The following is a 27898-nucleotide window of genomic DNA, read 5'->3' as shown; positions in this document are numbered from 1 at the left end:
GGGAGGTGTTGGACACCAAGGTCCCTTCCACCCCAAACATTCCTAAAATCCTGGGGGAGCTTGAGTCCTGAAAAGTCCTTTTCCAGGAGTGTTTTTGGAGAAGAAAACTCCTTTTTCAAGAGTGTTTTTGGGGAGAAAACCTGCTTTTTTGGGGTTGTTTTTGGGGAAGAAAACTACTTTTTCAGGAAGAAAACTCCTTTTTTCCTGCTGGAAACCAGGTGATAACAGGGTCTGGCAGCTCAGGGAGCAAACAGGGACCTGCAGCTGCCCCCAGGGCAGTTCGGGCTGAGCTCAGAACGCTTCAGGGCTGGAAATCACCACTGCCAGAAGTGAGTGTGTGTCTTCCCCCTGTAATTACCCCGGCAGCTGCGTGGCCTAAGAAAGGTGAACCCACAGACACAAAGAAGCGCCGGGAAATCCCTGTGGCTCCTTCAAATCCACCATTAGCCGGCTCATTAATTTATTTTTGCTCCTTTCAGCGTGCCCCCCTTGCCCTGCCCCTGCTCGCCCCTCCAGGAGCGGAGCGGGGCCGGGGCCGAGCTTCAATCGCCGCTTTAAAGGGCGCAGCTGCGGCTTCTTCCCGGTGGGCTTCTCCCATTCCGGTCACGTCCCGGCTCGCTCTCCGTGCTCGGAATGCCCCGCTCCTCTCATTAACCAGAGCCACAAAGGCTCCCGGGCCTCCCCGGGGGGACCTTTGCGACAGAAAGGTGACCGTGCCACCCGCGGGGTGTCCTTTGGGGGAGCAGCCGCGTCACCAGGGTTCGGGATGCTCGGGCAGGGCTCACCTTCCTGCCGGCTCCCGGAGCGTGACATCCACTCAGGGATGTCGTTCCCCGCCACGTGTGCTCGGGAGAGGGGGTGTGACAGCGTGGTGACACTCGGGTGTCCTTAGGAGTGGCCCTTTTCTGCTGGCCCTACTGCATCCCGCTCCTCCTGGATCCAGCTGTGCCATTCCCCATCCAGCTGTTCCCCCTCATGCCACCGCACCTGGCTCAGGGCATACCCCCGTGTCACACCACCCCCTCTCTGCCCCTATTCTCGGCCCTATTTCCGTTCCCCTCTCACTCGTCCCAACCTCTTATTTCCCTCCGCAGCCCCCGCGGGAAGTTCTTGGCAAACCCCGGCCCAGCTGCGACTTTTCCGCGGGGCACAAAAACACCGACCCCCGCACTTTCCCGTCACCGAGGAGAAGGATCAAAACCCAAAAAAACCCCCCCCAAACCCTTGCGGTAAAAGCCGTGCCGGAGCTCAGGTGTGTTACGCGAGCTGCTGAGGGTTTTACTCCATTTTTGCTGTGGAAGGCCCGCCCTCCCCTCACCATTGGCTGCGCCCGGCTGCTCGCAGCCTTTTGTACGCGGGGAGATGCAGCTGTCAGCCCGCCTGGCTGCCGATCCCGGCTCGCTCCCGGACTAGGAATGGGCAGGAGGAAGTCGCCTGTTGCCCTCCTGGTGGCCCTGTGGCTCGGCCAGCTGGGCACGTGGGCAGCGGGGCGCCCCAAGGTGAACCCCAGGATCATCGCGGCTCCCCAAGGTGAGTCCCGGGCTGCGCCCTCGGCATGCGGCTGCTCCCCGCGCCGGCTCCTTCCTACCGGGGGCTCGTCCTTTGAGCACTCGGGTTATTTCTATTTCTTTTGTGTCCTCGGGGAGGCTTTTGGCTCTCGTTAAATGCCTGTGGGTTGAGGCTGTTGGCTTTTAATTGGTTTTTTAGACGGTTCTTTTCTTTTTTCTTTTTTATGTTTTAAAAGCATTTTCCTGCGAGCTGGGGACATTAAAGGCTGTCGAAAAGCGCTTTTTCCCCCCTTATCTGCTGGGTATATTAAAGGCTGTCAAAAAGCTCTGACACATTTCCTAACTTGCGGCACTCCAGAAAGCAGAAGTATATATTTACATAGTTAATGCACTTATTTATCTGCTTGAACTCGCCCTACTCGCTGCAGACGAGTTTGGGGAGTAAATATTTGCCAAGGACCGCTGGTCTCAGGGGAAAAAATTTACAAACGGCACGTAAGGACTTTGTAACCAGATTGGATCTGGGCGAACCCGAACAAAGAAATGTTTTCAAGGCTCTGAGCCTGGTGTGTCGGCGCTGGTTTCATCACGAGTTTTGGGATGAATCCCCTCCGGGCTGGCTGGAACAAAGACCCCGTTGGCTTTGCCGGGCGGGCTCTGCAGCACAAGGGCTCCTCTGTTGCTCCCCATTCCCTGGCAACTTCCGAGAACGCCCATTTCCCCCGCTTCGTTCCGTGCCATCTGTTCTCCTCCGCTGGCATTTGCGTGCCCTTCCCCGGGCTGGCAGAGCGGGGAGGGGGGTGCTGGCCGTGTGCGCGGCTCGGGGGTGGCCTCTGCTGTCACCTTGTCACACAAAGGGGAGCGGTACCGCCGCGCAGGGCAGGGGAGGCTGCTCCGCTATGGCGTCACCGGCGGTGGCTGCGGGAAAAGGGGACGGGAGCTGCTGCTCCGGGGACATTCCCCCTGTTCCCGACAGCGGTGGGGTTCGGCGTGGCTGGAAATCGAGGGACAGGGAGGGGATGGAGTGGCCGATCCCCACCTGTGTCCCTGCACAATGCTGTCACTCGTCGCTCACCAGTGTCTGGGTGGCACTGAAGGCTGCTAGCACCTGTCACCGAAACCAATCAGGAAATTTCACCTGCTCTCCTTTCTGTGCTTATCTGTGCCTGTAATTATTTCTGAGAACTCGGGAGGGCCCCGAGCTAGAGTGGTATTGCAGTCAGGGAGCGATGGGAGCGAGCCGTGTCCTATTTCACATCTCCTTGGTGTCACCTCTACCCTCCCCAAGTAGGGCAGTGGGTGAGCGAGGAGGCGGAGGATGAGGAAACGGGCTGGGGGCTGCTGTGGCCGCGAACCCCCGCTGAACTTCCCGGTGGCCCGGGCGCACTGAAAGCTCAGCATGTTCAGCGTTCCGGGCTCAGCACGTGGCTGCCGCAGCTGCAGCCCGCTCCGAGCCCGGCCCTCGCCAGCCGAGCGGGGGGGATGGAGCCGCAGGGCCGATTTCCAGCCCGCAGGGCTGACTTTCAGCTCGCAGTGCTGCTCTTTAGCTCGCAGGGATGATTTCCAGCTCTGCCCCCCGTTCCTGGGGGTGGGGAGCAGCGTTCCGGGCCCGCTGCTGCCTTTGCAGTGGTGCAGGGCTGGCCCTGGGCTCTGCAGGAGCTGGCAGCTCTCCCCTAATTAAATTTCTTCCACGCCACGGCCCCGCACAGGCAGCAGGTGATGCGGCTCGGCAAAGGCACCTCCACGTGTCCCAGCCCCGAGGAGGGCGAGGGTGCGGATCTGTGGGGCTGGGCAGAGCCGGGCTCTCTGCAGGAGCGATCCCTCCCTGCCTGCAGCGCAGGAAATCGGGCAAAGCTGCAGCTGCTTTTCCATCCCTCGGCCTCGCTCCCCTCACCAGCACCATGCACAGTGAGTCTGTGACAGCAGAAAGCTCAAATCTACCGGTTTGGTGACATCTGGAGCTTCCCAGGATCCATCAAACCCTGCCCTTGCTGCAGCTCCGCTGCTTTGGCCTCCAGTTCCAGTAAGAAATATCTGAGGTGAGGTGGGGATGTGGGACAAAACATCCCCAGGCTGAGGTGGCACAACCCTGGGCTCACCCCTGCAGACAAAGGAGCACCGCGCGCCTGTCCTGCTGCTCGGAGCTCCTGCATTAACAATTCCCAGCACTTTGGAGCTCATTTTTCTGCAGCTCCGTGGCCCCTGCAGCCTGCACAGGTGGCCGTGGGCAAGTGGTCACTGCCAGGCACACCTGGCTCTGCAGGGTTCCCTCCTGACTCGAGCAGTGATATGGAGCTGACCTTTGCTGTGTGACATTTCTGCTGGCAGGACGTTTGCCCCGTTCCCTTTGGAGGCTGACCCCGGAGTGTCCCTGGCCGCTGCCCTTCCCCGTGTCCTGCGGAGGGCTCCGAGTTCCTGCGGGCTGAACTCGAGGCGTGTTCCCATCATTCCCTCCCTCCTCATCCTCCCCTGCCTCCCTGGATTTTTCCCCTGCCCGGCTGGGCTGCGCTTTGCCAAAGGTGCAGCCGCATCCCGCACGGAGCTATTGCTGCTCGGCGTGTCCCAGGACCGGGGCAGGGTGACAGCGGAGGGGACAGCCCAGCCCGGCTGTCTCCTGACCGGAAAGTCACCGAGCATCACAAAACGCTGAGCGTGGCACGGAGCCTGCGGCGGGCTCGGGCTGCTGCAGCCCGCGGCCTTTGCAGCGCAGGCTGGGCTGGAGCTGCTGCCACGCTCAGCCACACGTGCAGAGCGCCGGGGAAAACTCAACCCACCGCGGGGTGGGCTGGGCTCCGGCTGTTTAATTATTCCCAGCTCATTAACAGGTGAGCTGGAAGCCGCAGGCAGCAGAGATAAGGAGGTCCCCGAGGGAAGGGCGGGATTATACACTTGACCCTCGGCGGGGTGAGCTGGCTCAAACCCGCCCCGGGCTACAGCGGGCCCTTGGATTGGCATTTCTGGGAATCCGCCTGGAACGGCTCCTGGGCTTTGCTAGGCTTGGCTGCCTCCCTGACAGGGAGAGCTGTGTCAGCAGGGCTGGCGGGGAACTCTCCGTGCCCTCCTGGCACGGCAGGGCTGGGTCCCCCCAGAACCTTCTGGAAAGAGCTGCAGAGGGGCTTGGGATCAGGGATAGAGGGACAGGACGCAGGGAACGGCTCCCAATGCCAAAGGGCAGGGATGGATGGGATGTTGGGAAGGAATTCCTGGCTGGGATGGAATTCCCAGAGAAGCTGTGGCTGCCCCTGGATCCCTGGCAGTGCCCAAAGCGAGGCTTGGAGCACCCTGGGACAGTGGAAGGTGTCCCTGACCATGGCAGGGCATGGGATGAGATGATCCTTGAGGTCCTCATCTCCTCCTGTTGCGGCAAACGAGGGATTTCTGGTGCCAGCAGCAGCTTTTCTCCTCGGTGACAGCATCTCTGGGGTTTTTTGTGGTCCCATGGTGTGAAACATCTTTGTAGGACACTTTCCCACCAAGCTCTCAGAGCATCACCATTTCCAGGAGAAAGCTGCTCGCTTTCCCAGCAGTGCTATTTTCTCCTTTTTCACAGGGTTGGGGGATGCTGGGAACTGAAAATGTTGGTTGGGGAAGGAAAAAAAAAAAAAAAAAGAAAAAAGAAATATGTTTTGCTGTGCACAGATTGAAAAAGAAGAAAAGCAAACCAAACAAATGGAGTGAATCACAGGCACCTCCTGTTGCAAGAGCACGACACAAAAACAACAGGCAGGGCACGATTGATGGAAGTTGTGGCTGGAAAAAGGAGCCAGATGCCAATTTCTGACCAAACTCCCAGCTCTGCACCAGCCAATTTGGGGACGGAACTGCTGAAAACCGGCCTGGGAAGGTGTTCTGTGGATGATGCAGTCAGTGCTTAAATGGGACAGACTAAATTTAGACCTGAGTGCTTGAGTACAAGCTAAATCTAAGCTTGAGCACGGAATAAATCTAAGTCCGAGGTGCTTTTTAGGGAAGATCTCGCATCCTAAAAAGGGTTGGGAGGTGAGCGAGGAGAGCGAGGAGGGGAAATGGGTTCCAGCCAGCTCCATGGCTATTCCAGGCTGCTCCAGAAATAGGGCTGGTTCCTCCTGCTGGGCCCCCTTTTGCTGCCAGCCCCACCCGTGTGGCACGCCGTGGGAGTGCCAGGGGAGCAGGATGTGGAGGTGTAATTGAGGAGTGGGGTTTGGGTGATACAGCCCTTAATGACAGCTCTGCCTCTGTCACCTGTCCCCTCCCTGCCTTGCCTTACTGGGTCAGGCAGCGATGATTCCCCGTCTCGTTAAGCACTGGGGGCAAATATTCCCGTCTGGCAGGTGGGAGGGACAGGCACGGCGAGTTCCGGGAGTTGCCTTGAGGAATTCTAGGCCGGTCCCAGCCAGGGACCTGCCCTCGCACTGCCCTGGCCAGGCTGTGCTGGGATCTCGGCGTTTCACATTCCTGCCCCCGGGGCTTTCCGGGTCTGGGGAATGCGGAGCTGCAACCGGGGCTGGACGTGAGGGGAATGGGAAATCCGTGTCCCGGGTCATAGGGCACACAGAGGGTGCTGGCACAAAGCCGGAATGGCCCGGGGCTGGCACTCACCTGGAGCACACAGCAGGTGTGGGAAGAAGTAGGAGGAGGCTGGAAGGGCACAGTGGGGCCATTCCTGATCCCACTGGGATCCTTCCTGACCCCAATGGGAAGGGCACAGTGGGGCCATTCCTGACCCCACTGGGATCCTTCCCAATCCCAATGGGCACAGTGGGGCCACTCCCAATCCCACTGGGAAGGGCATGGCAGGCAGGCCATTCCTGATCCCACTGGGATCCTTCCCAATCCCATTGGGATGGGCATGGTGGGGTCATTCCCAATCCCATTGGGATCCTTCCTGATCCCACTGGGAAGGGCATGGTGAGGTCATTCCCAATCCCACTTGGAAAGGCATGGCAGGGTCATTCCCAATCCCATTGGGTTTCTTCCCAATGCTTCTGTGAAGGGCATAGCAGGGCCAGTCCCAACCCCACTGGGATCCTTCCCAATCCCACTGGGAAGGGCACAGCAGGGCCATCCCTGATCCCACTAGGAAGGGCCTCACCTGCATTCCACAAGGATGAAACCTCTGGATCTTCCCACTCAGAACCTCCCTGGGGACACCAAGGTGGCTGTTCCCTGTGCCCACCCTTGCCCTGGAAGGATTTTCCAGCTGTGGGGAGCTGGGATAAGGAAGTGGGTGGAGCAGGGTTGTTCTGCTGCTGGATGCTCCTGGAACTGCTTGGGGCAGCTTTTCCCCTTGGAAGGCCTTTCCTGGGAAATCAATGTTTGACTTTCCTGGGCTGGGAGGGGCTCCCCGGATCCGCCGAATCCATCCTTTGTTGCACTGACACAACATCCAGCAGTGCTTTTGCCATTGTTGGATAAAATTCCATCATCACAGCCTGGGACCAGCACTGCAGAGCAGAGCTTTTGGAAAGTGGCAAAACCTGGCTCTAAATTTAGTCCCTGCAGCCGTGGGGTGCAGCCGGGAAGGCCGGACTTGGCGGATGGCACAAATCCACGGAATCAAAGGCTCTGGCCTCGCCTTGCAGCTCCAGTGCTGCATAATTATGGGGGGAGCCAGAGTGGGGCCGTGTTAGTATTCATGGAATTGCTGCCGAGCCCGCCAGCCAGGGGTTTGATGTTTAATAAGGAGAATTCCAGCGTTCCCGGAGCGTGGGGCGAGCAGAGCCCCGGCTTTGAATCCAGGGCTTGTTCCCTGCGGGATGCAGGTTAGGGGGTCTCTGTTGTTGAGTGGGTGTTTGGGATCAATTCCAGCTCCAGCTTGGAGCAGGGATATCGGCAGCACAGCTCCCACAAGAGCTTCTGGGATCCCAAATCCCAATCCCAAACCCGGCAGCTCAGTTCCCAAACCAAAAGGGATTTTCCCCCCCAAGGCGCTCCCAGAATTAGCTCGGGAATAATTGACGTGCCAGGATATTTCCTTTCGGAGAGTGCCTCTGAAAAAGCCCATTTGTGTGCTCCGAGAGTGCTCTGCAGCGTGGCCCTGCCGGGCATCGGGATCGCCGGCTTTTGTGGAATGGATTATCCCGGCTAATGCGAGCTCCATTGTCTGCCCGGCTCGGGAAAAGCTGGGAAGGGCAGCGAGCTGCCCAAGGCACAAGGAGCACCCCGGGAGTGCAGGGATAGAGGGGAAAAGGGAAAAGCTGGGCAGGGATCTCTCCAGGGCACGGTGAGCACCCTGGGAGCTCAGGGAAAGGGGCAAGGGAAAGGCTGGACAAGACAGGGAGCTCCCCAGGGCACAATGAGCACCCTGGGAGTGCAGGGATAGAGGGGAAAAGGGGCAAGGGAAAAGCTGGGCAGGGCAGGGATCTCTCCAGGGCACAATGAGCACCCCGGGAGTGCAGGAACGGGGGAAAAGGAGCAGGGGAAAAGCGGGATAGAGGAATTCCCAGCTGGACAGAAAACCCGGCTGGGTGAGGAGGTTGGTGGTCCCACAAGGCCGTGCCCTTTGCTCGGAGAGGACGGAAGGGCTGGGGAGGCAGAGGTGAGATAAGATGAGGTGAGATAAGAAAGGGAGGCCGCGGTGATGAATCGCCGCTCATCTCCAAAGCATCTCGGGGAGGGGGGATGAGAAACTCCGGATGAGCCCCGTGGCTGTGCCTTGCCAGGCTCTCAGGGTGAGACAGAGCTGTGAGGTGGCTCTGGCTGCTTTCACGCCTCTTTCTTTGGGGTTTCCTGCCAGCTCCTGGGCCCCTTAGTGGGTTTTAGGGCTGTGTGTCCCCCTAGTCCCTCTCTCCTGTCTGTGCTGGTTCTGAGGGAGCAACTGAAGCCTCCCCCAGGTCCCAGCTGAAAAATGGGAAGGAAAGCAGCCCACAGCCCCAGTTCCTGCTTTTGGGAACCGCAGCCTTTCCTGCAGGATGGAGGGAACGGCAAAATTCCCGTCAGGGCTTTTACCCAGCCCGGGCTGATGGGAAAGCACTTTGGAAAACCTTTTAATGCTTCTTCCTGGGATGCTGCTGCGGGAAGGCCCGGCCCAGGCACCTTCGAGCCTGGCCCCTGCCCTTCCCTGCCCCAGGGGCACGAGAGAGGCTGGGCTGCCTTTGGAAACCCTGGGAATTCCACCAGGACTCGCTGGTCCACGTTCCAGCCTCGGGGTGGGATGGACACACAGCCCTGGCAGGGAGCTGCGTGTTCCCCGGCCGAGGGAAGCAGGGAACGGCTCACTTCACTTTCTGTCTGGTTGCCCCAGGAGTTTTTGGGGGTCCCTGCTCCTTTCAGGAACAGGGGAGAGCAGGAAAGCAGGGACAGGTGGCCACGATCCTGTCAGCTCCGAGCTGGGCAGGAGAGGGGAACGTGGAGGGAGTGAGAGCGGGGCCAGGGTGGGATTTGGACCCAGAGGGAGGGACAGGAACATGGAGGGAACAAGAGCAGGGCCAGGGTGGGATTTGGAGCCACCTTCCCTCGCTGCGGCTGCCACCGAGGGAGCTCCTGGGGATTGCACAGGAACGTGGAGGGAACAAAAGTGGGGCCAGGGTGGGGTTTGGACCCGGAGGGAGCTCCTGGGGGGATGGGACAGAAACCTGGAGGTGTTGCTATCACTTCTGCTCTGCTGCTTCTGCTTCCTTTGAGAGATGACTCAGGTTGGGGCACGGGGCAACCCGAAACACGACAGGGCTGCCCTGGGGTGATCCCTCAGCCTGGGGTGATCCCTCTCCCTTCCTTCCAGGCTCTCCTTCTCCAGAGGGGTGTCCCTGGGGACTCTGGGGATACAGGACCCTGCTCCTGGGGTGCAGCCCTGGCAGGGGCTGGGGACAGGAGGCCACAGCAGAGGAAGTGGCCTCCACACATTTCTTGCCACTTACATTTCTTCTTTTGCCTCCTTCTCGGAAACCCATCCAGAAGATGAGAAATGTGTCACTCCTCATGAGGTGTGGGATGGTGCTGGGACCTCACAGTCACAACCCTTCAAATTTTCCGTGGCAGGTCAGAGCAAACCTGCCCAAAACTCCCGAAATGCCTCATTTACAGTCAGGCTGTTTCTATAAAAAACCCCATTGTTGCAGGCTCTGTCCCAAGTGCCTGCCAAGGCTGCCTGAGGCTCCATCCCATGGGAATGGGACACTCCTGTCCCCGCTGTGCCCCCCTCCTTGGTGTCACACTGTTCCCTCGTGTCACTCTGTTCCCTTTGAGCAAATCATGCTGGAAGGAAAACTTAGCACAGCAGCTCCTTGGAGACATATTTCCTCTTCCTCAAATGCCTCAATTTGGGAATTTATAGAATGTCTAAAAAAAAAGAAAAGAGAGAGAAAATGCAGCTTGGCTTCTTGCTGGAGCTTGGGTAGGAGGGAGGCAGCAGTGTGGTGAATCCAGCCCTGCTCTGGGGACAGAGGGGACCCTGGAGTGTCCCTGTCCCCCTGGGAGAGGGTGGGAAGGTGGGAAATGCAGGGATTGTGCTCCTGGCCTGGCCTGGTCTGAGGGAATGATGAAACTCCAGCCGCACTGCGGAGTTTGGGAGCTGGGATGGAGTCCTGAGTGACTCAGGGAGTGGCCCTGAATCACAGTCCTGAGAAAAGGGGACCTGGGCTGCTGTCACACATCCTGTGGGAAGAGGGAGTGGGACAGGGATCTTGTATCACTGCATCCAGACTGACAATGAGACAGGGAGCGGTGTCACCATATTGGGAGTGGAGCAGGGATGAGTGTCACCGCATCAGGAGTGGGACAGGGCTTGTTCCGCAGCGGGAGTGGGACAGGGACCGGTGTTATCACATTGGGAGCGGGACAGGGATCAATGTCACCACATCCAGACCTGGAGTGGGGCAGGGATCAGTGTCACCGCATCAGGAGCGGGGGCAGGACACAGATCAGTGTCACTGCATCCAGACCAGGAGAGGGACAGGGATCGGTGTCACCACATCGGGAGTGGGACAGAGATTGATGTCACCACATTAGGAACAGGACAGGGATCGGTGTCACTGCATAGGGAGCGGGACAGGGATCAGTGTCACCTCATCCAGACTGACAATGGACAGGGATTGGTGTCACCACATCCTGACCAGGACTGGGAGAGGGACAGGGATCAGTGTCACCTCATCGGGAGTGGGACAGGGATCTTGGTGTCACCACATCCAGACTGGCAATGGGACAGGGATTGGTGTCACCGCATCCAGGCAGCTCCCAGTGCTATCCCAGCAGCGGGATCGATGTGGAGCTCCGGGATTGCTCGCCCTGACTCAGAGCCGGGATGAGAGCGTCCCAGGTGACATCCAGGGGACACTCCCACATTCCCAGCCCTTCAGTCAGCGTTTCCTGCTGCCTCCCGCGCCGATCCCAGCCGGACGCGCTGTCATCGAGGTGGGAACGTGTCACGGCGGTGGGGAAAGGGATCCGAGCTGGGGAATGTTTGGCGGCTGCGCGGGCAGCGGAGCAGGTGGCAGTGCCATCGGGGCCACCGCGAGTGACAGCGCTGCCACGCGTCACAGCGACACTTCCCGGGCACCGCGGCTGCCAGCGCTCGGCACCGCGCCCGTGCCAATCCCGGTGTGCCCCGTGCCAATCCCGGTTTGCCGCGTGCTGGCGGCTCGGCCGCGTGTCCCCGTCCTGTGACAGCGACAGGAGAGCCCGGGGTGGCACAGCTCAGCCGAGGGGCCCTGTGGGAACGGGCAGTGCCAGGGGAGGGCAATTCCAGGGGAGAGGGCAGTTCCAGGGAGAGGGAATTCCAGGAGGGGGCAATTCCAGGGGCAGGGAATTCCAGGAGGGGGCAATTCCAGGGGCAGGGAATTCCAGGAGGGGGCAATTCCAGGGAAAGGGCAATTCCAGGAGGGGGGAATTCCAGGAGAGAGCACTTCCAGGAGTGGACAATTCCAGGGCCAGACAGACTCCCTGCCCTGCTCTCCCACCTCACAATCCAAGATTTTTCCCACTTTGAAGGGATTTAAGGGCAGGAAATGAAGGAAGTGCCTCATGCCTGCCCCAGCTCCCAGAACCCAGCAGGTTCTGCTCCCATCCCACTTCCACTTCCCTTTATTTCAGATAAATATTTCAGATAAATGCTTTACTTCGAATCCTGATTTTATCCCGTCAGTACCATCCCCTCCACCCTGCTCCGCCCCAGCTCCGCATCCCCACAGAATTCCTGTCGGATTTAACCCTTTCCTGACCCAGAGATGGGGCAACGGAGAGGAGTTTTAAAACCTTTTCTTCCATTTTCAGTCTCATGTCAAGGGTGGTGAGGCAGTACAGATCTATAAATCACACCATAGCAATCAGAAGAAGTCAGAAAAGGGTTTAATCCCAGAAATTCCTTTTTTTCCCGAGCCGGGAGCGGTGCGAGCCGGTGACTCAGGAGCGTCTGGGCTGCGGGAGGCGCTGCCAGCCGGGAATGCTGGAGAGGAGGGGAGAGGGAGAGGGAGAGGCAGTGCTGACTCAGCCCCAGGCGGGCTGGGAGATGGGGTTTGCCGGGAGAGGCTGCAGCCCACGCTGCCCCTCTGCTCCAGGGGTGGGAACTGCTGGCTCCAGGATGCTCCAGGGTGCTCTGGGATGCTGCTGGACACTTTGGGATCTTCTGGGATGCTCTGGGATGTTCCAGGATGCTCTGGGATGCTTCAGGATGCTCTGGGACGTTCTGGGATGCTCCAGGATGCTCCAGGATGCTCTGGAATGTTCCAGAATGCTCTGGGATGTTCTGTGATGCTCCAGGATGCTCCCAGATGCTTTGGGATGTTCTGGGATGCTCCAGGATGCTCTCAGATGCTTTGGGATGTTCTGGGATGCTCCAGGATGCTCCGAGATGCCTTGGGATGCTTTGGGATGCCTTGGGATGCTCTGGTGCTTCTCAAGGGACTCTTGGTCCCACAGGGAGCCACTTGCCCTGTCACCAAAGGCTGGATGGAAAGCAGGATTGTTCCCTTCTCTCTGTGAGAAACATGTGCACCCTCCTGTGAAAATGTAAAAAGTTAAATAAAGGACAGTAAGGGACAAGGACCATAGAGGAAAGGTTATTGTGGCATCAGCCAAGAGCACCACACATATAAAATCCATTTTAATATTTGCAAAAAGCCAATATTATAATGTGTATTTATAACATCTCCATCATATCTGGAGCATCTCTTGGTTCTCATCCCTGCTCCCTTCCCTCAGCCCCGGCATCCTCTGGGATGCCCCCGGGTGCCCTTGTCCCTGATTTGATGTCCCTGCTCCCTCCCCTCTGGCGGGAGCTCTGCCCAGCACAAAGCCGCCCTTTCTCCCATTCAGGCCCCGCAGCGGGGACATTTCCAGGGGACATTTCCAGGGACAGTGGTGCCATTGATTGCCTCCCCAGCCGCGGGGCTGGTGGCAAACGTCGGGCACAGGGGCTCGGAGGGGTCAGCCAGGCTCTGGGAATGAGCCCTGTGTCCCCCGGAGATGGATTTGGGGGCGGGGGTGACAGCAGGGCCAAGCCCTCCAAGGGACACGGCCTTGCTTTCCAGAGTCAAAAGCAGCTTTTGAGAGATGTCCCGTTCTTTGGGGACACAATGGGACACAGCCCTGTCCCTGGAAGTGTCCAAGGCCAGGCTGGATGGGGCTTGGAGCACCCTGGCACAGTGGAAGGTGTCCCTGCCCTTGGCACAACATGGAATTAGGGTCTCTTCCATTGCCAACAATTCCATGCTTTTCTGGCACTGAGATGATGCCCTCTGCCTCCTCATCCTCATCTCCTGATGCTGTTCAAACCCCAGACACGCAGTTTGTGGTGCTGGGATGTCCCCCCATTCCACCAGGAGAGAAGGGGATCAAACCCCAGACCTGCATTTTGGGGTGCAGAGATGATCAAATTCCAGACCTGCATTTTGGGGTGCAGGGATGATCAAACCCCAGACCTGCATTTTGGGGTGCAGGGATGATCAAACCCCAGACCTGCAGTTTGGGGTGCAGGGATGATCAAATCCCAGACTCATAGCTTGGGGTGCAGGGATGTTCCTCCATCCCACCAGGATCCAAACCCCTTCCCTAACCCAAGCTGCAGCAGGCAGAGCAGGACTTGGAACCGGCTCTGCAGGGCTTAGGACCGGCTCTGCAGGGCTTAGGTAGGACCAGCTCTGCAGGGCTTAGGACCAGCCCTACAGGGCTTAGGAGCAGCCCCTGAGGGCCACCCCAGCAGCACAGGGACCCCAGCAGGCGCTGCTGGAAGCGCTCAGAGGCTCCGTTGCCAGCTCCGAGCCCAGCCCAGGCTCGCTGGAGGCTGGCAGAGCTGTTTCCTCTCTCGGCTCTGATTCAGTCCCCGGGGAGCTGCAGGATAAACAACAACCTCGGCGCCGGCCAAATGATTGTTTAGGGCTGCTTTGTTTGCGGCTGACAGCTCGGTGGGGCTCGGGGAACTCAGGAAGAGCCCCCAAAGGAGCCTCAGGGCAGCAGGAGAGAAATGTGGGAGAGGAGGAGGAGCTGAGTTTGGAGCTCCAGCTCAAAACTTGAAGATTTGCCTGGCTTAGCAGAGATTTAGGGGCTGGGGTTTCAAACCCAGTAAAGCTTGGTGAGGTCTGGGCAGAGCCCCTCGAGGTGTGTTGGTGATGGGGTCACGGCACTTTAATGGGGTTTTTGGGAAGGGAGAGGGTGTGAAGGGGATTGTGCCTGTCCTGGGCAGGCTGGGACTGAGCCTGGCTGCAGAATCAGCCTGGAAGGTTCTGTGCCAGCTTCTCCAGCTCGGGGTCAGGGGTTTCTTGGAGCCTTTGGACACAGGGAAGGCTGGGCAGGGCACAGTGGGGGAAGGAAGGGAGGGTCTCAGGGGAAGGGCACAGGGAGCTGTCCCCTCATTGTGTCTCCAAATTGCACCTGGGGATTCTGGCAGCTTCCCCAAGCCCTGCTGGGAAAACTCTGCTTGTTTTAAGGGATGAGAGACCCGCAGGAGATGGGAATAACCCCCAAACCCAGCGGGAATTCAGCGCCCCGGTGACCCCCGAGGTGCCTCTTGCTGGGCGGGGCAGAGGGAGCCCCGGGCTGGGCAGTGCCAAGTGCCAGCCCTGGCAATTAAGAGCCACGCGCCGCTGATTAATTACCCGACAGTGCCGGCTGCCAGCTCCAGCGGCGTTCTCAGCCTTTGGCCGAATGCTGGGAGCGCTGCCCAGGGCAGAGGCCGCTGTGTTTGGGAAAGGGGAAAGCGGGAATGGAGAGGTCGGAGCGCCGGGCAGAGGGCGGCCCTGAGCCCCGGAGCGATCCCCGTGCACACCTCGGGTTTTGGGATCCCGGGGGGGAAAAAGGACCAGCCTCGCCCAGCCCACGCAGTGGGGATGGAGGGGGTTTGTAGGGAAGGGGGGCTGGAGAAGGTGGGATGTGAAAGAGGAAGGGCAGAGGGGCAGACAGCTGGATCTGCTGCCAGCCGGGACGTCTGAAGGCTGGCTGTCGCTTTTTGTTCCTGTCTGGGACATGGAGTCTGGGGGTGGTGCTTTTGGGTGAAACTTTCATCTGTCAGGCGTGGGCACTGGCCTGGGATCCATCCCTTCTGGGATCCAAACCCTGTCCAACTCTTCTGGGATCCAAACCCTGTCCATACTCCTGAGATCCTAACCCTGTCCATCCTTCCTGAGATCCAAACCCTGTCCATCCTTCCTGGGATCCAAACCCTGTCCATACTCCTGAGATCCAAACCCTGTCCATCCCTCCTAGGATCCAAACCCTCTTGATTCTCCTGGAGATCCAAACCCTGTCCATCCCTTCTGGAGATCCAAACAGTGTCCATCTTCCTGGAGATCCAAACCCTGTACATCCCTCCTGGGATCCAAACCCTGTCCATCCCTCCTGGGATCCAAACCCTGTCTATCCTTCCTGGGATCCAAACCCTGTTCATCCCTCCTGGAGATCCAAACCCTGTCCATACTCCTGAGATCCAAACCCTGTCCATCCCTCCTGGGATCCAAACCCTCTTGATTCTCCTGGAGATCCAAACCCTGTCCATCCCTTCTGGAGATCCAAACAGTGTCCATCTTCCTGGAGATCCAAACCCTGTTGATCCTCCTGGGATCCAAACCCTGTCCATCCCTCCTGGGATCCAAACCCTGTCCATCCCTCCTGGGATCCAAATTCTGTCCATCCTCCAAGGGCACGGGAAGGGATGGGCTCAGCAGGTGCCCCCAGAGCAGCTCCCTGAGGTGTGTGCCCTTCCCAGGTGCCAAGGAATATGTGTTCCCACGGAGGGAGAGGTTCCCAGTGTTCTTCCACCAGGAAAACACCTCCTCCATCTACATCGGGGGCGAGGGGAGGCTCTACTACTACGACTTTGCAACGCGTGAGAACTACACGGTGAGGGGCGCTGCTGACGGGTTTGGAGCAAAACCCCATAAAAAGGGTCTGGGATCCATCTCCCAACCCACATTCTGAGCCTGGATGAGCCTGGTCTGGGCCCAGCTAGCTCCATCGTGCCAGGAAGCAAAAGCCCAGCAGGAAAGAATGGTTAGGGTTAGGTTGGGGTTGGGGTTAGGGTTCAGTCTCCCCTGTTGGCCATGGGCAGGGTTCAGTCTCCCCTGTTCTCCCCTGGGTGGGATCCCTGTGGGTTAGGGTTGGGTTTAGGGTTAGAGTTAGGATTAGGATTAGGATTAGTGTTAAATTTTCTGTGTTGTCCACGGGCGGGTTCTACCTTGGGTGGGATCCCTCAGAGGTTCTCACTGTCCCACAGGGCAGATGTTCCCAGCCTGGGATCCTTTCTGGATCCATCATAGCTATTTCCATGCAGGGATCCTTTCTGGTTGCATCCCGGATATTCCCATCCAGGGATCATTTCTGGATCCATCCTGGATGTTTCCAGCTTTAGATCCTTTCTGGATCCATCCCAAATGTTTCCATCCTGGAATCCTTTTTGGATCCATCCTGGCTCTTTCTAGACTGGAATCCTTTCTGGATCCACCCTGGATTTTTCCAGCCAGGGATCCTTTCTGGATCCATCCTGGCTGTTTCCAGGAGATCCTTTCTGGATCCATCCTGGATTTTTCCAGCCAGGGATCCTTTCTGGATCCATCCTGACTGTTTCCTGCTGGGGATCCTTTCTGAATTGAGAGCAGCAATGCTCAGATTTCGTCACTGGCCTCCAGCCTGGCCTTCCTGCAGGATTTCAGGCACCAGGGGTGGGGGACAAGGACACCTCGTGGGTTTGGTGACCTTGTGGCACGCTGAGCCCACGCCTGATGGCCTTGGGAGAGCAGGAATGGAAACATTTCCCTCTCCTTTATCCTAGGAAGAGTTCCCAGTGAGAAATGAAGGCCAGTGCATGTCCTCTGGGAATTTGGTAGGTCCCACCCATGAGGGAACAATGGGATGGGGAGGATTTGGGTTGAAGGAGGAAATAATGGGATGGGGAGGATTTGTGTTGAAGGAAGGAATAACGGGATGGGGAGGATTTGGGTTGAAGGAATAATGGGATGGGGAGGATTTGGATTAAAGAAGGAATAATGGGATGGGGAATATTTGGGTTGAAGGAATAACAGGATGGGGAGGATTTGAGTGGTTCAAGGAAAAACGGGATGGGGAGGATTTGGGTTGAAGAGGGAACAGCGGGATGGGGAGGGCTGGAGTATTTGATTGAAGGAGCTGTGTGTGCTCCTCATGAGCTCCCTCTGGATGAGGAGATCTGGGAAAACCCAGGAGGGATCTGGGAATTGGTGTGGTGCTGGGGGCTCTGTGCCATGGCCAGGCTCCTCTCCCCCTGCAGGAGGACAGCCGGAATTACCTGACCCTGGTGGAGCAGTACGGGGACGGGCTCCTGGTGTGCGGGACCGGCGCCTGCGCTCCCACCTGCTGGAACGTGGTACGGATCCTTCCCCCTTCTGGGGGGGATTTCCCAGAAGGGATTGGATTTCCTGGCTGGAGAAAACCTGGCCTGACCCCACTCAGGATCCCCTTCTGTCCTTCCCCAGACGCAGAGGAAGGAGAGCCTGCCCTGGGATGGGAGAGGGATCGCTCCCTTCACCCCTGACTCCAACACCCTCGTCGTTGTTGATGGTAAGTGGGATATTTTCCCATTTTCCTGTTTTCCTGTGGTTTTGTTGTGCTCAAAGCCTCCCTGGGACAAACAGCAACCCCCTGAGGCTGCTCTGAGGGCTTTGTCCCCTTGGCTCTCCTCATTTTGTCCCCATGGAAATGCACATCCCGTTGGGACAGAGGCTGGAGATTCCCACTGGGGCGTGGGATGGGGGCTCTGCGTGGGAGGAATGTTGGGAATCAGGAGTGTTTTGGGTCAGAAGGGACCTGAGAAGGACTTGAATCAGGAATGTTTTGGGTGGGGAGGGACCTCAGAAAGAGGGACCTGAATTGGGAATGCTTTGGGTTGGGAGGAACCAGAATCAAGAATTCTTTGGGTCAAGAGGGACCTGGGAAGGAGGGACCTGAATCAGGAATGTTTTGGGTGGGGAGGGACCTCAGAAAGAGGGACCTGAATTGGGATTGCTTTGGGTGGGGAGGAACCTGAATTGAGAATTCTTTGGGTCAAGAGGGACCTGGGAAGGAGGGACCTGAATCAGGAATGCTTTGGGTCAAGAGGGACCTTGGGAGGAGGGACCTGAATCAGGAATGCTTTGGGTCGGGAGGGACCTGGGAAGGAGAGACCCGAATCAGGAATGCTTTGGGTCAAGAGGGACTTTGGGAGGAAGGACCTGGGAAGGGACCTGAATCAGGAATGTTTTGGGTCAAGAGGGACCTTGGGAGGAGTTTCCTGAATCAGGAATGCTTTGGGTTGGGAGGGACCTGAGAAGGACCTGAATTGAGAATGCTTTGGGTCAGGAGGGACCTGGGAAGGAGGGCCTGCAGTGACCCCACTGCTCCAGGCCTGGTGTGGAGACAGGTGAGGATCCTTCCAAGAATGTGTCCCTGCCACCCTTCAAGGACTGGGTGTCAGGAATGGGATTCCTGTTCCATACCCACCATCCCTGCAATGGAATTCCTGACTGCTTTCACTCCTCCTCATCCTCTCCCCACAGGCCAGGACATCTACTCCACCATCAAGAAGAGCCAGCAGAATGGGAAGATCCCTCGATTCCGCCGCGTGAGGGGCGGGGGAGAGCTCTACACCAGTGACACGGTGATGCAGAGTGAGTGGGGACATTCCCACTGGGGGGACATTATCCCCACTGGGGGGACATTATCCCCACTGGACTCTGCCCCCCCACAGCTGGCAGGGGGCAGGAGAAGCTCCAGAGCCTCTTGTGGGGGCTGATCAGTGTCAGACTAAGCAAAATTTATTAGTTTTGGTTTGCTGGCTTTTGCAGTGTAGATATGGCTGTAGATCCACCAGAGAGGAACGTTTGGGTTGCTTTGGCCAAGTCAGCAGGCTCAGACACCAAATGTTTGACCAGTTTGAGCCCAAACAAACCCTTTGTGACCTGTTTGGTGTGCCAGTGCCAGCCAAGGAGTGGCCAATACCCAGTGGTGACAAATATTGGTGTAAACCTACCAATGAGATAAATCCCATAACCTTAACATCATTGGGTCCCTGATCTTCTTAAAGCACCTTCTGAACATCAAGAACTGGAAATTCCTGGTTCTTTGGCAATGGAATTTTGTGCTGGGGGAGATCCACAGTTAAATGTTGCCCCCCTCCATCCTATGTACAGAAACTCTAGTTTGTGGTGCAGCTGTACTGCCCCAGTGCCCCCTAAGCTCAGTCTGACAGATCAGGTGCCCTTGGTGCCAGCCAGGAGGGAGCCAGCTGCCTGCTTCCCCTGAGCCCTGTCCCAAACCAGCACAAAAGTGACTTCCCTGTCCTTGGGGCATGGGGAAATGAGGCTGGCAAGTCCCTCCTGTGGGGTGGAAGGAAATTGCATTGTGCAAAATGCCCGGCAGCTGCCCCGCAGCATTGGGCAACTTCCAATGTGGGCAGGGGCCCTGGGCAAAACCCAGCCAGGCCATACTCAGGGCAGGGACAGGGAGGGGACATGGGGAAAGGACCCTGCTCCACTTCCTGGGGCTTGTGGTGGCTGCTGTGGTGGCTTCCCAGGGGGGAAATGGGGGATTAATGGGAAAAAAATGGAATTAAAATGACAGCAGAATAAAACAGGGAAGGGGAAACCAAGCCAGACCTGAGAGCCCCAGGGCTGCCAGGCTGATCCTGGGACATTCCCTGCTGTGGGAACAGCAAGGCTCTGATCCCTGGGGATTCCCTGCCATGGAAACAGCAGCTCAGGATGCTCAGAGGGACCCAGGGGTGCATTGATAGGAACGGTGTTACGGGGTTTTCCCAACGCACAGCACGGATCGCTCCTCCTGAGGGATCCTTCCTTCCTTCCTTCCCACAACAGCTCCCAGAGCGGGAGGGACTTGGTTTCTGTGGCTGCCAGGGCTTCCCCAGGCTCCAGGGAATGAGTCTGTGCAGTCAGGCACTGGGAAGGTGGCACTGATGCCTCAGGTTTAGCTTTTATATTTTTCAGATTCTGTGCGGCTTTAGTGGGTGGGTCTGGTGAGCTGAGTTAGGGGATGGTGAGCTCTGTGCACAGAGCAGAGAGACAAAACAATTCCTGCTCCAGCTGGGGACCAAGGACAAGGGATCCAAATCTCAGGCCCAAGGGCATAAACAACATGGGCTGAAGAGAAAAAACAAGAAGGATGAGATTCATAACCTGAAGCTGTAATTGGACAATTAAGTCCAATATGCAAATGGAGCAGAACTTATAAAAGTCAGAGACCTTTGTGTCCATTTTTGTGACCATTTTGGTTTTCATCTTGGTTGGCTCTTATGCTGCCCAAGGTGGATCCATTGGGGAGATCCTTTTAATAAATCCCTGCTTTATTATTTAACTCTATCTAGTCTCAGTTCTAGCTCAGCCTTCCCAAGGATCAGCAGGGGCAGCCTTGGCTCGGAGCTGTCCTTTCCCTGGGCCACAGCCGTGTCCCACTCCCTGCCCTGTCCCCACTGCTGGCTCCCCCGATGAAATCAGGTCCAAGCTCTGTCCCTTGCCTCCCCAGACCCTCAGTTTGTCAAGGCCACCACGCTGAGGCACGAGGAGCCTCACCAGGACAAGATTTATTACTTCTTCCGCGAGGACAACCCAGACAAGAGCCCTGAGGCGCCCCGGAACATCTCACGGGTGGCCCAGCTGTGTAAGGTACCTTGGGGACAGGCTGGGGTGGCAGCCAGGACAGCTCTGGGGGGACAGGGCATGTGCCAGCTCCCCTGGGCTTAGCCAAGCTTGGTTTGGCCCCTATGAGTGGGGCACAGCCTTGTCCTTCAGCCTCGTAGGGGAGAGAATTCCCTGCTCCGTCTCACCGGGATGGCAGGAACGGGATTGGGGCAGCATCCCACAGTTCCCCATCAGGATGGGCATTTTGGGGTGTTCCTCCCCAAACCCTGACTCCCTCCCTCCTGTCCCTATCCCCCAGGAGGACAGGGGAGGAACCAGCTCCCTCTCAGCCTCCAAGTGGACCACATTCCTCAAGGCCACCCTGATCTGCGTGGACCCTGTCACCAAGGGCAACTTCAACTGGCTGCAGGACGTCTTCTTTGTCCCTGCGGGCGACTGGCGGCGCTCCAAGGTCTACGGGCTCTTCACCAACACCTGGTGAGGGGCCCTGGCCCAAATCCTCCCTTCCAGCCCTCTTTTCCCTCTGGAAAACAGCTGGAGCAGGCACGGTGGTGGGCACAGCACGGTGTCCCCCCTGACTCTGTCGTTGTCCCCTCAGGGGAAGCTCTGCCGTCTGTGTTTACTCCTTCGGGGATATCGACAACGTGTTCAGGACATCGCGGCTCAAAGGCTACAACGGCCCCACCCCGGAGGTCAAACCCGGCCAGGTGAGGGAGGGGCAGGAGCCGCCCCGCGGGAGGCCCGGGGGACCTCGGGAAGGGGACACGGAGGGAGGGACCAGCTGGGAACAGAGGGAGGCTGGAAAAGGTTCGATTCGTTCATGGAAAGCACGGGGAGAGAGGATCTCAGAGGGCACCTGGCACGGGCACAGTGACAAAACCCGTGGGGAAGAGCTGTCCCCTTCCCCCGCCATCCTCAGCGCCCCGCCCACCTCTGACTCTGCCTTTTGTCCCCTCTGCCCGCAGTGCGTCCCCTCGGGGGCAGCACCCTCTGACTCTGGTGCCTTTTGTCCCCTGTGCCCACAGTTTGTCCTCTCCGGGCAGCACCTCTGAGTCTGGTCCCTTTTGTCCCCTTCTGTCCCCTCTCCCTCAGTGCGTCCTCTGGGCAGCACCCTCTGACTCTGGTCCCTTTTGTCTCCTCGGGGCAGCACCCTCTGACTCCGGTCCCTTTTGTCCCCTTTGTCCCCTTTTGTCTCCTCGGGGCAGCACCCTCTGACTCTGGTGTCTTTTGTCCCCTTCTGTCCCCTCTGCCCACAATGCGTCCCCTCGGTGCAGCACCCTCTGAGTGTCCCTTTTGTCCCCTCCTGTCCCTTGTCCCGCAGTGCATCCCCTCGGGGCAGCACCCTCTGACTCGGGTCCCTTTTGTCCCCTCGGGGCAGCACCCTCTGAGTGTCCCTTTTGTCCCCTCCTGTCCCCTGTCCCGCAGTGCATCCCCTCGGGGCAGCACCCTCTGACTCGGGTCCCTTTTGTCCCCTCGGGGCAGCACCCTCTGAGTGTCCCTTTTGTCCCCTCCTGTCCCCTGTCCCGCAGTGCGTCCCCTCGGGGCAGCACACGCCGAGCGAGACCTTCAAGATCGCGGACAGCCACCCGGAGGTGGAGGAGCGGGTGGAGCCGCTGTCCCCGTCCCGGAGCCCCCTGTTCCACAACAAGCACCGCTACCAGAAAATCGGCGTGCACGAGGTGGCCGCGGGCGACGGGCGCCGCTACAACGTCCTCTACCTGGCCACAGGTGCGGGGACACCATGCAGGGGACGTTCCCCGCGGGCAGGGCTGCGTGCCCAGCCTGGCATATGCTCGTCAGGCAGTGGCAAGCTGCCAAATTTCGGGAACAGCAGAACGCTGCCAGGCTGGCTGTGTGGGCACGGGCAGGCTCCGGGCAGCGTCCCAGGCACGGGGGAGGCGGGCACGGTTTGTGCTGGGGGGCAGAAATCCTTCCCCAAGGAGCAGCTCCGTCGTTTTCTGGTGCTTCCCGAGCTGTCCTGGTGCCTCCCATCTGTGGGATGTGTTCCCTGGCACTCGTGGAGGGACCTGCTGGGGTTTAAATTCCTGATTTTGTGATGGAGAAAGTGCAGCCGGCTCTCATGGGTAGCTGGGGTTGGATTGGGGCCCACAAATGATGGATTTGGGATTTTATAGTTAGAGAGAAACAGAGAAATAGAGAGAAATAGAGAAACAGAACAAGAGAGGTAGAAACAGAGAAATAGAGACAAACAGAAAAAGAGAGAAATAGAAAATTAGAGCAACAGAGTTAGAGAGAGACAGGAAAACAGAGTTAAAGAGAAGCAGAGAAAGAGAAAGAGAAAAAATAGAGCAATAAATAGAGAAATGAAGAAATTGAGAAACAGAAATACAGGAACAGAGAAACAGAGTTAGAGAGAAAGAGAGAAATGGAGAGAAATAGAGAAACAGAGCAATAAAGTTAGAGAGAAACAGAAATAAATACAGAAACAGAAACAGAGTCAGAGAGAAACAGAGAGAGAAACAGAGAAATAGAGTTGAAATACAGAGAAACAGAGGGACAGAGCCATAGAGAATTTGCAGAATCCTGGGTCTAAACACAGCCAATGCCCTGCAGGGTCCCCCTGGGCAGCTTGATCCAACAGGAAGGGCTGTGGGATGGGCACAGAGTCACCTGGGAGTCCTACACGAGCTGGGCTCCCCTCCCGCTGGCAGAGGGGAGAAGGGATCCTTTGGGAAGGGGGAAACCCGAGGATTCCCAAGCCTGTTTCCTCGGGGTGCTGCTCCTGCCCTCGCTGGGTGTCAGGCCCAGGAGGCACCTCCTGGCACTGTCACCCCCTCACCAGGGCTGTGCCCTCTCTCTCCCCAGACAAGGGGTCCATCCACAAGGTGGTGGAGCTGCCAGATGGGGTGCAGAACATCGTGGAGATCCAGGTGTTCCCCAACAAGGATCCCATCCAGTCCATGATCCTGGACCACGCCAGGGTGGGTCCCTGCTCCGGGGGCGGGAGGATGGTGTGGGTCAGGCATGGGTGGGTCAGGGCCAGCCCCGGGGTCTGGGAGTGAAATCATGGAACTATTTGGGTTGGAAGGGACCTTCAGTGATCACCCTATGATGACCTTTAATGATCACTTTAATGGTCACCCTATGACCTTTAATCCATTCCCACCTTGCGCTATCCCAGTGTGCTCCAAGTCCCAGTGCCCACCCTGGCCTTGGGCACTTCCAGGGACTCAGGGGCAGCCACAGCTGCTCTGGGAATTCCATCCTGGCCCCTCCCCACCCTCCCAGGGAACAATTCCTTCCCAATATCCCATCCATCCCTGCCTTCTGGTAGTGGGAAACCTTTCCCTGTGTCCTGTCACTCCAAATTCCCTCTCCAGCTCTCCTTGAGCCCCTCCAGGCCTTGCAAGGGGCTCTGAGCTCTCTCTGGAGCCTTCTCCTCTCCAGGTGAACATCCCCAGCTCTCCCAGCCTGGCTCTAGAGGAGCTCCACCCTTGGAGCATCTCCTTGGCCTCCTTCCAGCAGCTCCAGCTCCTTCCTGACCTTCCCTGGGACACGGAATGACCGTTCCTGTGCTCTCCTCCTGCAGGCCGTGCTCTACGTGGGCTCCAGCAGCCGCGTCCTGGAGCTGCCCATGGACATGTGCGGGGCCTACCGCAACAACTGCCACAGCTGCGTGCTGGCCAGGGACCCCTACTGCGGCTGGGCCAACGGCTCCTGCCTCTCGCTGGCCCTCAGCAGGTCTGGGGGGCCATTCCCACCCCAATCCCACTGGACAAACACCCACAGCCCCAGCATTACCCTCCTGGATTGAGTGCGCGCGTGGGTTTGGGGTGGATGTGTTGTCCTCAATGGTTTGGGGTGCTCTGTGTGGATCCATCACTCCCTTGAAGTGTTTTGGCTACCCAACCCCTATTTCCAAGAATTTGGGGTGCTCTGTGTAGATCCATCCCTCCCTTGAAGGGTTTTGGGCACTCAGCCTCTCTCCCCAAGAGTTTGGGGTGCCCTACATGGATCCATCCCTCCTCTGAAGGGTTTTGGGCACCCAACCCCTCTCCTTGCTGCTGGGTCTCATGTTGATCACCTCCAGCCTTCTGAAATTGGGATGGGAATGGGGAGATTCCCGCTCATCATGGGGGATTCCCATCCCTGAACCACCACTTCCCAAAGTTCTCTTGGTGCTTATTCCCATTCCCATCCCCCAGGGACGTGCTCCAGAACCTGAACTTGGACTCGTGGCGAGGAAGCTGCCAGAGGGGCGACGTCAAGGAAGGTGCGTAGAGATGTGGTGGCTGGGGAAAGAATTGTTGGATTCTCCAGGCTTTGGGTGGGTTTGGATGGGCTTGGATGGGTTTGAGTGGGTTTGGATGAGTTTGGGCAGGCTTGGATGGCTTTGGACAGATTTGGATGAGTTTGGGTGGATTTGGGGGGTTAGATGAGTTTGGATGGGTTTGCATGATTTTGGATAGATTTGGACGGATTTGGACGGGTTTGGATGGGTCATTTATCTCAGTTTGAACAGACAGGTGTCTGTTAAGGAAGGCAGGAACCTCCTCTGAAATAGAAAATGTAAACCCCCTCCCTCCAAATTGTTATAATTTTGAAATTAAGGGGCTCTCAGACAGAGACATGGGAGCAGGAATGACAGGGCAGAGCAGAAGTTTCGAGGAGTTCTCTCTCTCTCTCTCTGAGTCTTCCTCCACCCCACAAAAACCCAGACTGCTCCCAACCATCTCACCCTCACCCCCGTGTCCCCACAGATGACTTCCGGAACATCTCGGTGATGCCGCTGTCCCGCTACTACCTCAACTGCTCCATCGAGTCCCACTACGCCACCTACAACTGGTACCACGAGGACGTGCTCATCAAGAGCTGCAACACCTCCCACCCTCAGCACGACTGCTTCCACTTCATCCCCAGCGTGCGCCGCGAGCACTACGGCCACTACGTCTGTGTGTCCGAGGAGGACGGCTTCCGCCAGGCGCTGGTCAAGGAGCGCCTGCTGGACCGCCAGCGCTTCCTGTGGCAGCGCGGCTGTGCCCCGGCCGTGCTGGCCTCGTGGCTCCAGCTGCTGCTCGTGGTGGCCCTGGCCGAGCTCTTCCACTGACGCCGTCCCGCTCGCCCTGCCCGCTGCAGCAGCTCCGTGGATTTTGAGCGTCCCTCACCGCCGGCCTCGCTGGCGGAGCCGCGGGAGGAGGGCGCGACACGCGGTGGCCGCGGCGGTGGCGGCCCCGCTGGCCAGCCATGCATGCGCTGATGCTCAGGGCGCGGCCGCTCCTTGCATGTGATGAAGATGAGGAGGAGGAGGAGGAGCAGGCCCTCGGCCTCCTCCGGACTGCGGGATGCCCGCTGCCTCCCGAGGTTTTGGGGGGTGATGTTGGGGTTGGCAGCGGCTGGGATGCCCCCGGCGAGTCCCCTCCTGCTTGAGGGGGGCTCGGGTCGTTGTTTTTTGTTTAGTGTGGGAGGGAGGTCGGGAATCGGCGCCGCCGCCGCGTTGGGAATTTGCATGGAAAAGCCTCGGAAGGTGACTGGATTTGGGGTGTGGGGACGGGAAGGGGAGGTGGGAGCAGAGCCCGGAGCGGAGCGGGAGGCGCTGGGAAGACGCTGGAGACGCACAAATGCTCTGCAGGCAGCTGAGGGGCAGCGCAGCGGGGCCGTGCCCGCTCCCACCCTGGCCCGGGCGTCCTCAGGGAAAGCGGCCGCGGATCTCAGGGCACCGGGGGGGCTGCGCCTGTCCCCGCCTCTGTCCCTGTTCCCGGGGCAGGCCCGGGCTCCGCTTCCCCCGCGCTCTCGGAGGTCTCGGAGCGAGACTAAACTGTGAAAATCGGGATTGTCCCCCTGCAAAGGGTGGGTCCCGCTCGATGTCCCAACCTCGCCCAGCCCGGAGCGGCCCTGCCCTGGGCGGGGACACCCAGGGGACACCCTGGCCGTGCTTCCAATGCCTGTCCCGGCTCCTGCTCACTCAGGAGAGCCCGAGGGGCCGAGGGGCCACGTCCAGAGCCCGCAGGCAGCGGGCAAGAGCTTCCTACTGCACTACATCCCCGAGACGTTCCCCATCCCCAGCCCAGGACAGAGCTTCTCACAGCCCTTCTCAAAGCACTTTAACTTTGTGGACTAACAGATATTTATTATATCGACTGCTCGTTTCTGTCTTGTAGGATTTTATAATATTACAGCAGGTGGGGGCGGATCACAGGAGAGGAAAATTTTAAAAAATCCACCACAACAGCTACCAAAAAACCCTCCCCAACCCTTTCAGACCTGTAACCAAAGCGGATGGTTGGAATAAAGAGTGGAAAAAAGCAGGAGAGCGCCGTGGTTCTCACTGGGAATGATGGGGGCCGGGATCTCCCCTGGCCTTTTTCTGTGTCCTGCTCTCTCCAGCCCCTGTTTTGGGGCTCCTGTTTTGATCCAGCAGCAAATTTCCGCTGGAAATCCCAAAGGAGGGAGTGAGCAGCAGCCCTGGGAAAGGAGGGCTGGGAGTTGTGGTGGGGTTCATGGTGTGGAGCCATCTCCCCAACTCCTGCCTGGGATGCTCCGGATTTTCGGGAAAAGCGAACTGGTGGTTGGTGCTGGGAGGAAAAAGGGCTGGAGGGAGGCAGGGAACGGGAATTCGGGATTTTAGAAGGTGCTAAAAAAGGCAGGAGCGACTGAAGCCTCCATCAAATCGGCCCCGGCACAAAGGCAGAGCCAGCTCGGGGCTCGTCCCAAGCATTTCCCGGCAATTCCCGGTGCTCCTGGCGGGCCTCTCCCCGCAGGGAATATTTCGGGATGGGCGAATGAGCTGCAGCTCAGGACTGCAGTGACGCACGGCCGGGTGGCGCTGGGGACACGGGGGTGGCACTGAGGGGTCCCTGCTCCTCACAGCGGGGAGGTTTGGCAGCCGAAAAGCAAAACCTTTCCTTGCCTCCATCCCTCTTTGGCACAGAATTCCCACTGGAGCCGGCGGCGTGCGGGAAGGGAGAGGCAGGAGTCGGGAGCGGGCGATTCCCGAGCCAGGAACGGGAATTTTGGCAGCCGAGGACCGCAGAGCCCGGGGGGAATTTTTGGGTGCAGAGCACAGGCTCCGAGCTGCTCCCATTCCCAACTCCACCGGTGGGACCCCAAAGCCCCAAAATCCCGGGAAAGAGGCTCGGGAGCAGCGCACGAAGGTGACGCTCAAGAATTCCCAACCAGAATTCCAGTTTGGCCGCCCAAAATCCCTTTCCTCGCCCAAACACCCGGCTGAGAGCAGGGGGCCGAGCCCCGCGGGGACAAGCAGGAGTCCCCGGGTGACAGCGACACGGGCAGGCTGTCCCCTCGCCGCCACCTCCCCGCCCCCGGCAGCAGCCAGGACAAACCGCGGAGATTTTTTTGCCGAATTCCCCGAGGAAAGCAGCGCAGGCCGAGCCCTGCGGGTGTGGTTTTATCCCGGGACATGCT

General features: G+C 58.5%; 1 protein-coding gene across 1 annotated transcript; it reads left to right on the top strand.

The window, feature by feature from the left end:
* The first annotated feature begins 1369 nt into the window (after nucleotides 1-1369).
* On the top strand, nucleotides 1370-26781 carry SEMA7A (semaphorin 7A (John Milton Hagen blood group)). Its single transcript, XM_036389827.2, has 14 exons — nucleotides 1370-1530; nucleotides 15619-15752; nucleotides 16681-16731; nucleotides 17155-17250; nucleotides 17360-17444; nucleotides 18419-18529; nucleotides 20400-20539; nucleotides 20814-20992; nucleotides 21114-21222; nucleotides 22045-22243; nucleotides 23342-23457; nucleotides 24066-24217; nucleotides 24682-24749; nucleotides 25237-26781. The coding sequence occupies exons 1-14, from the start codon at nucleotides 1416-1418 to the stop codon at nucleotides 25581-25583; spliced, it is 1902 nt and encodes a 633-aa protein (XP_036245720.1). The 5' UTR covers nucleotides 1370-1415; the 3' UTR covers nucleotides 25584-26781.
* Nucleotides 26782-27898: the final 1117 nt, after the last annotated feature.

Source organism: Molothrus ater, chromosome 13 (genome assembly GCF_012460135.2).
Source record: "Molothrus ater isolate BHLD 08-10-18 breed brown headed cowbird chromosome 13, BPBGC_Mater_1.1, whole genome shotgun sequence".
Lineage (NCBI taxonomy): Eukaryota > Metazoa > Chordata > Aves > Passeriformes > Icteridae > Molothrus > Molothrus ater.
This window is presented reverse-complemented; position numbering and strand designations above follow the sequence as displayed.

What these genes read in the sequence shown, in the direction of transcription:
- SEMA7A (XM_036389827.2), top strand. Translation starts at nt 1,416, where the DNA reads ATGGGCAGGAGGAAGTCGCCTGTTGCCCTCCTGGTGGCCCTGTGGCTC. An exon ending in GGGCTCTTCACCAACACCTG is followed by an intron (nt 20,993 to 21,113) that starts GTGAGGGGCCCT and finishes TTGTCCCCTCAG; the next exon opens with GGGAAGCTCTGCCGTCTGTG. An exon ending in CTCTCGCTGGCCCTCAGCAG is followed by an intron (nt 24,218 to 24,681) that starts GTCTGGGGGGCC and finishes CCCATCCCCCAG; the next exon opens with GGACGTGCTCCAGAACCTGA.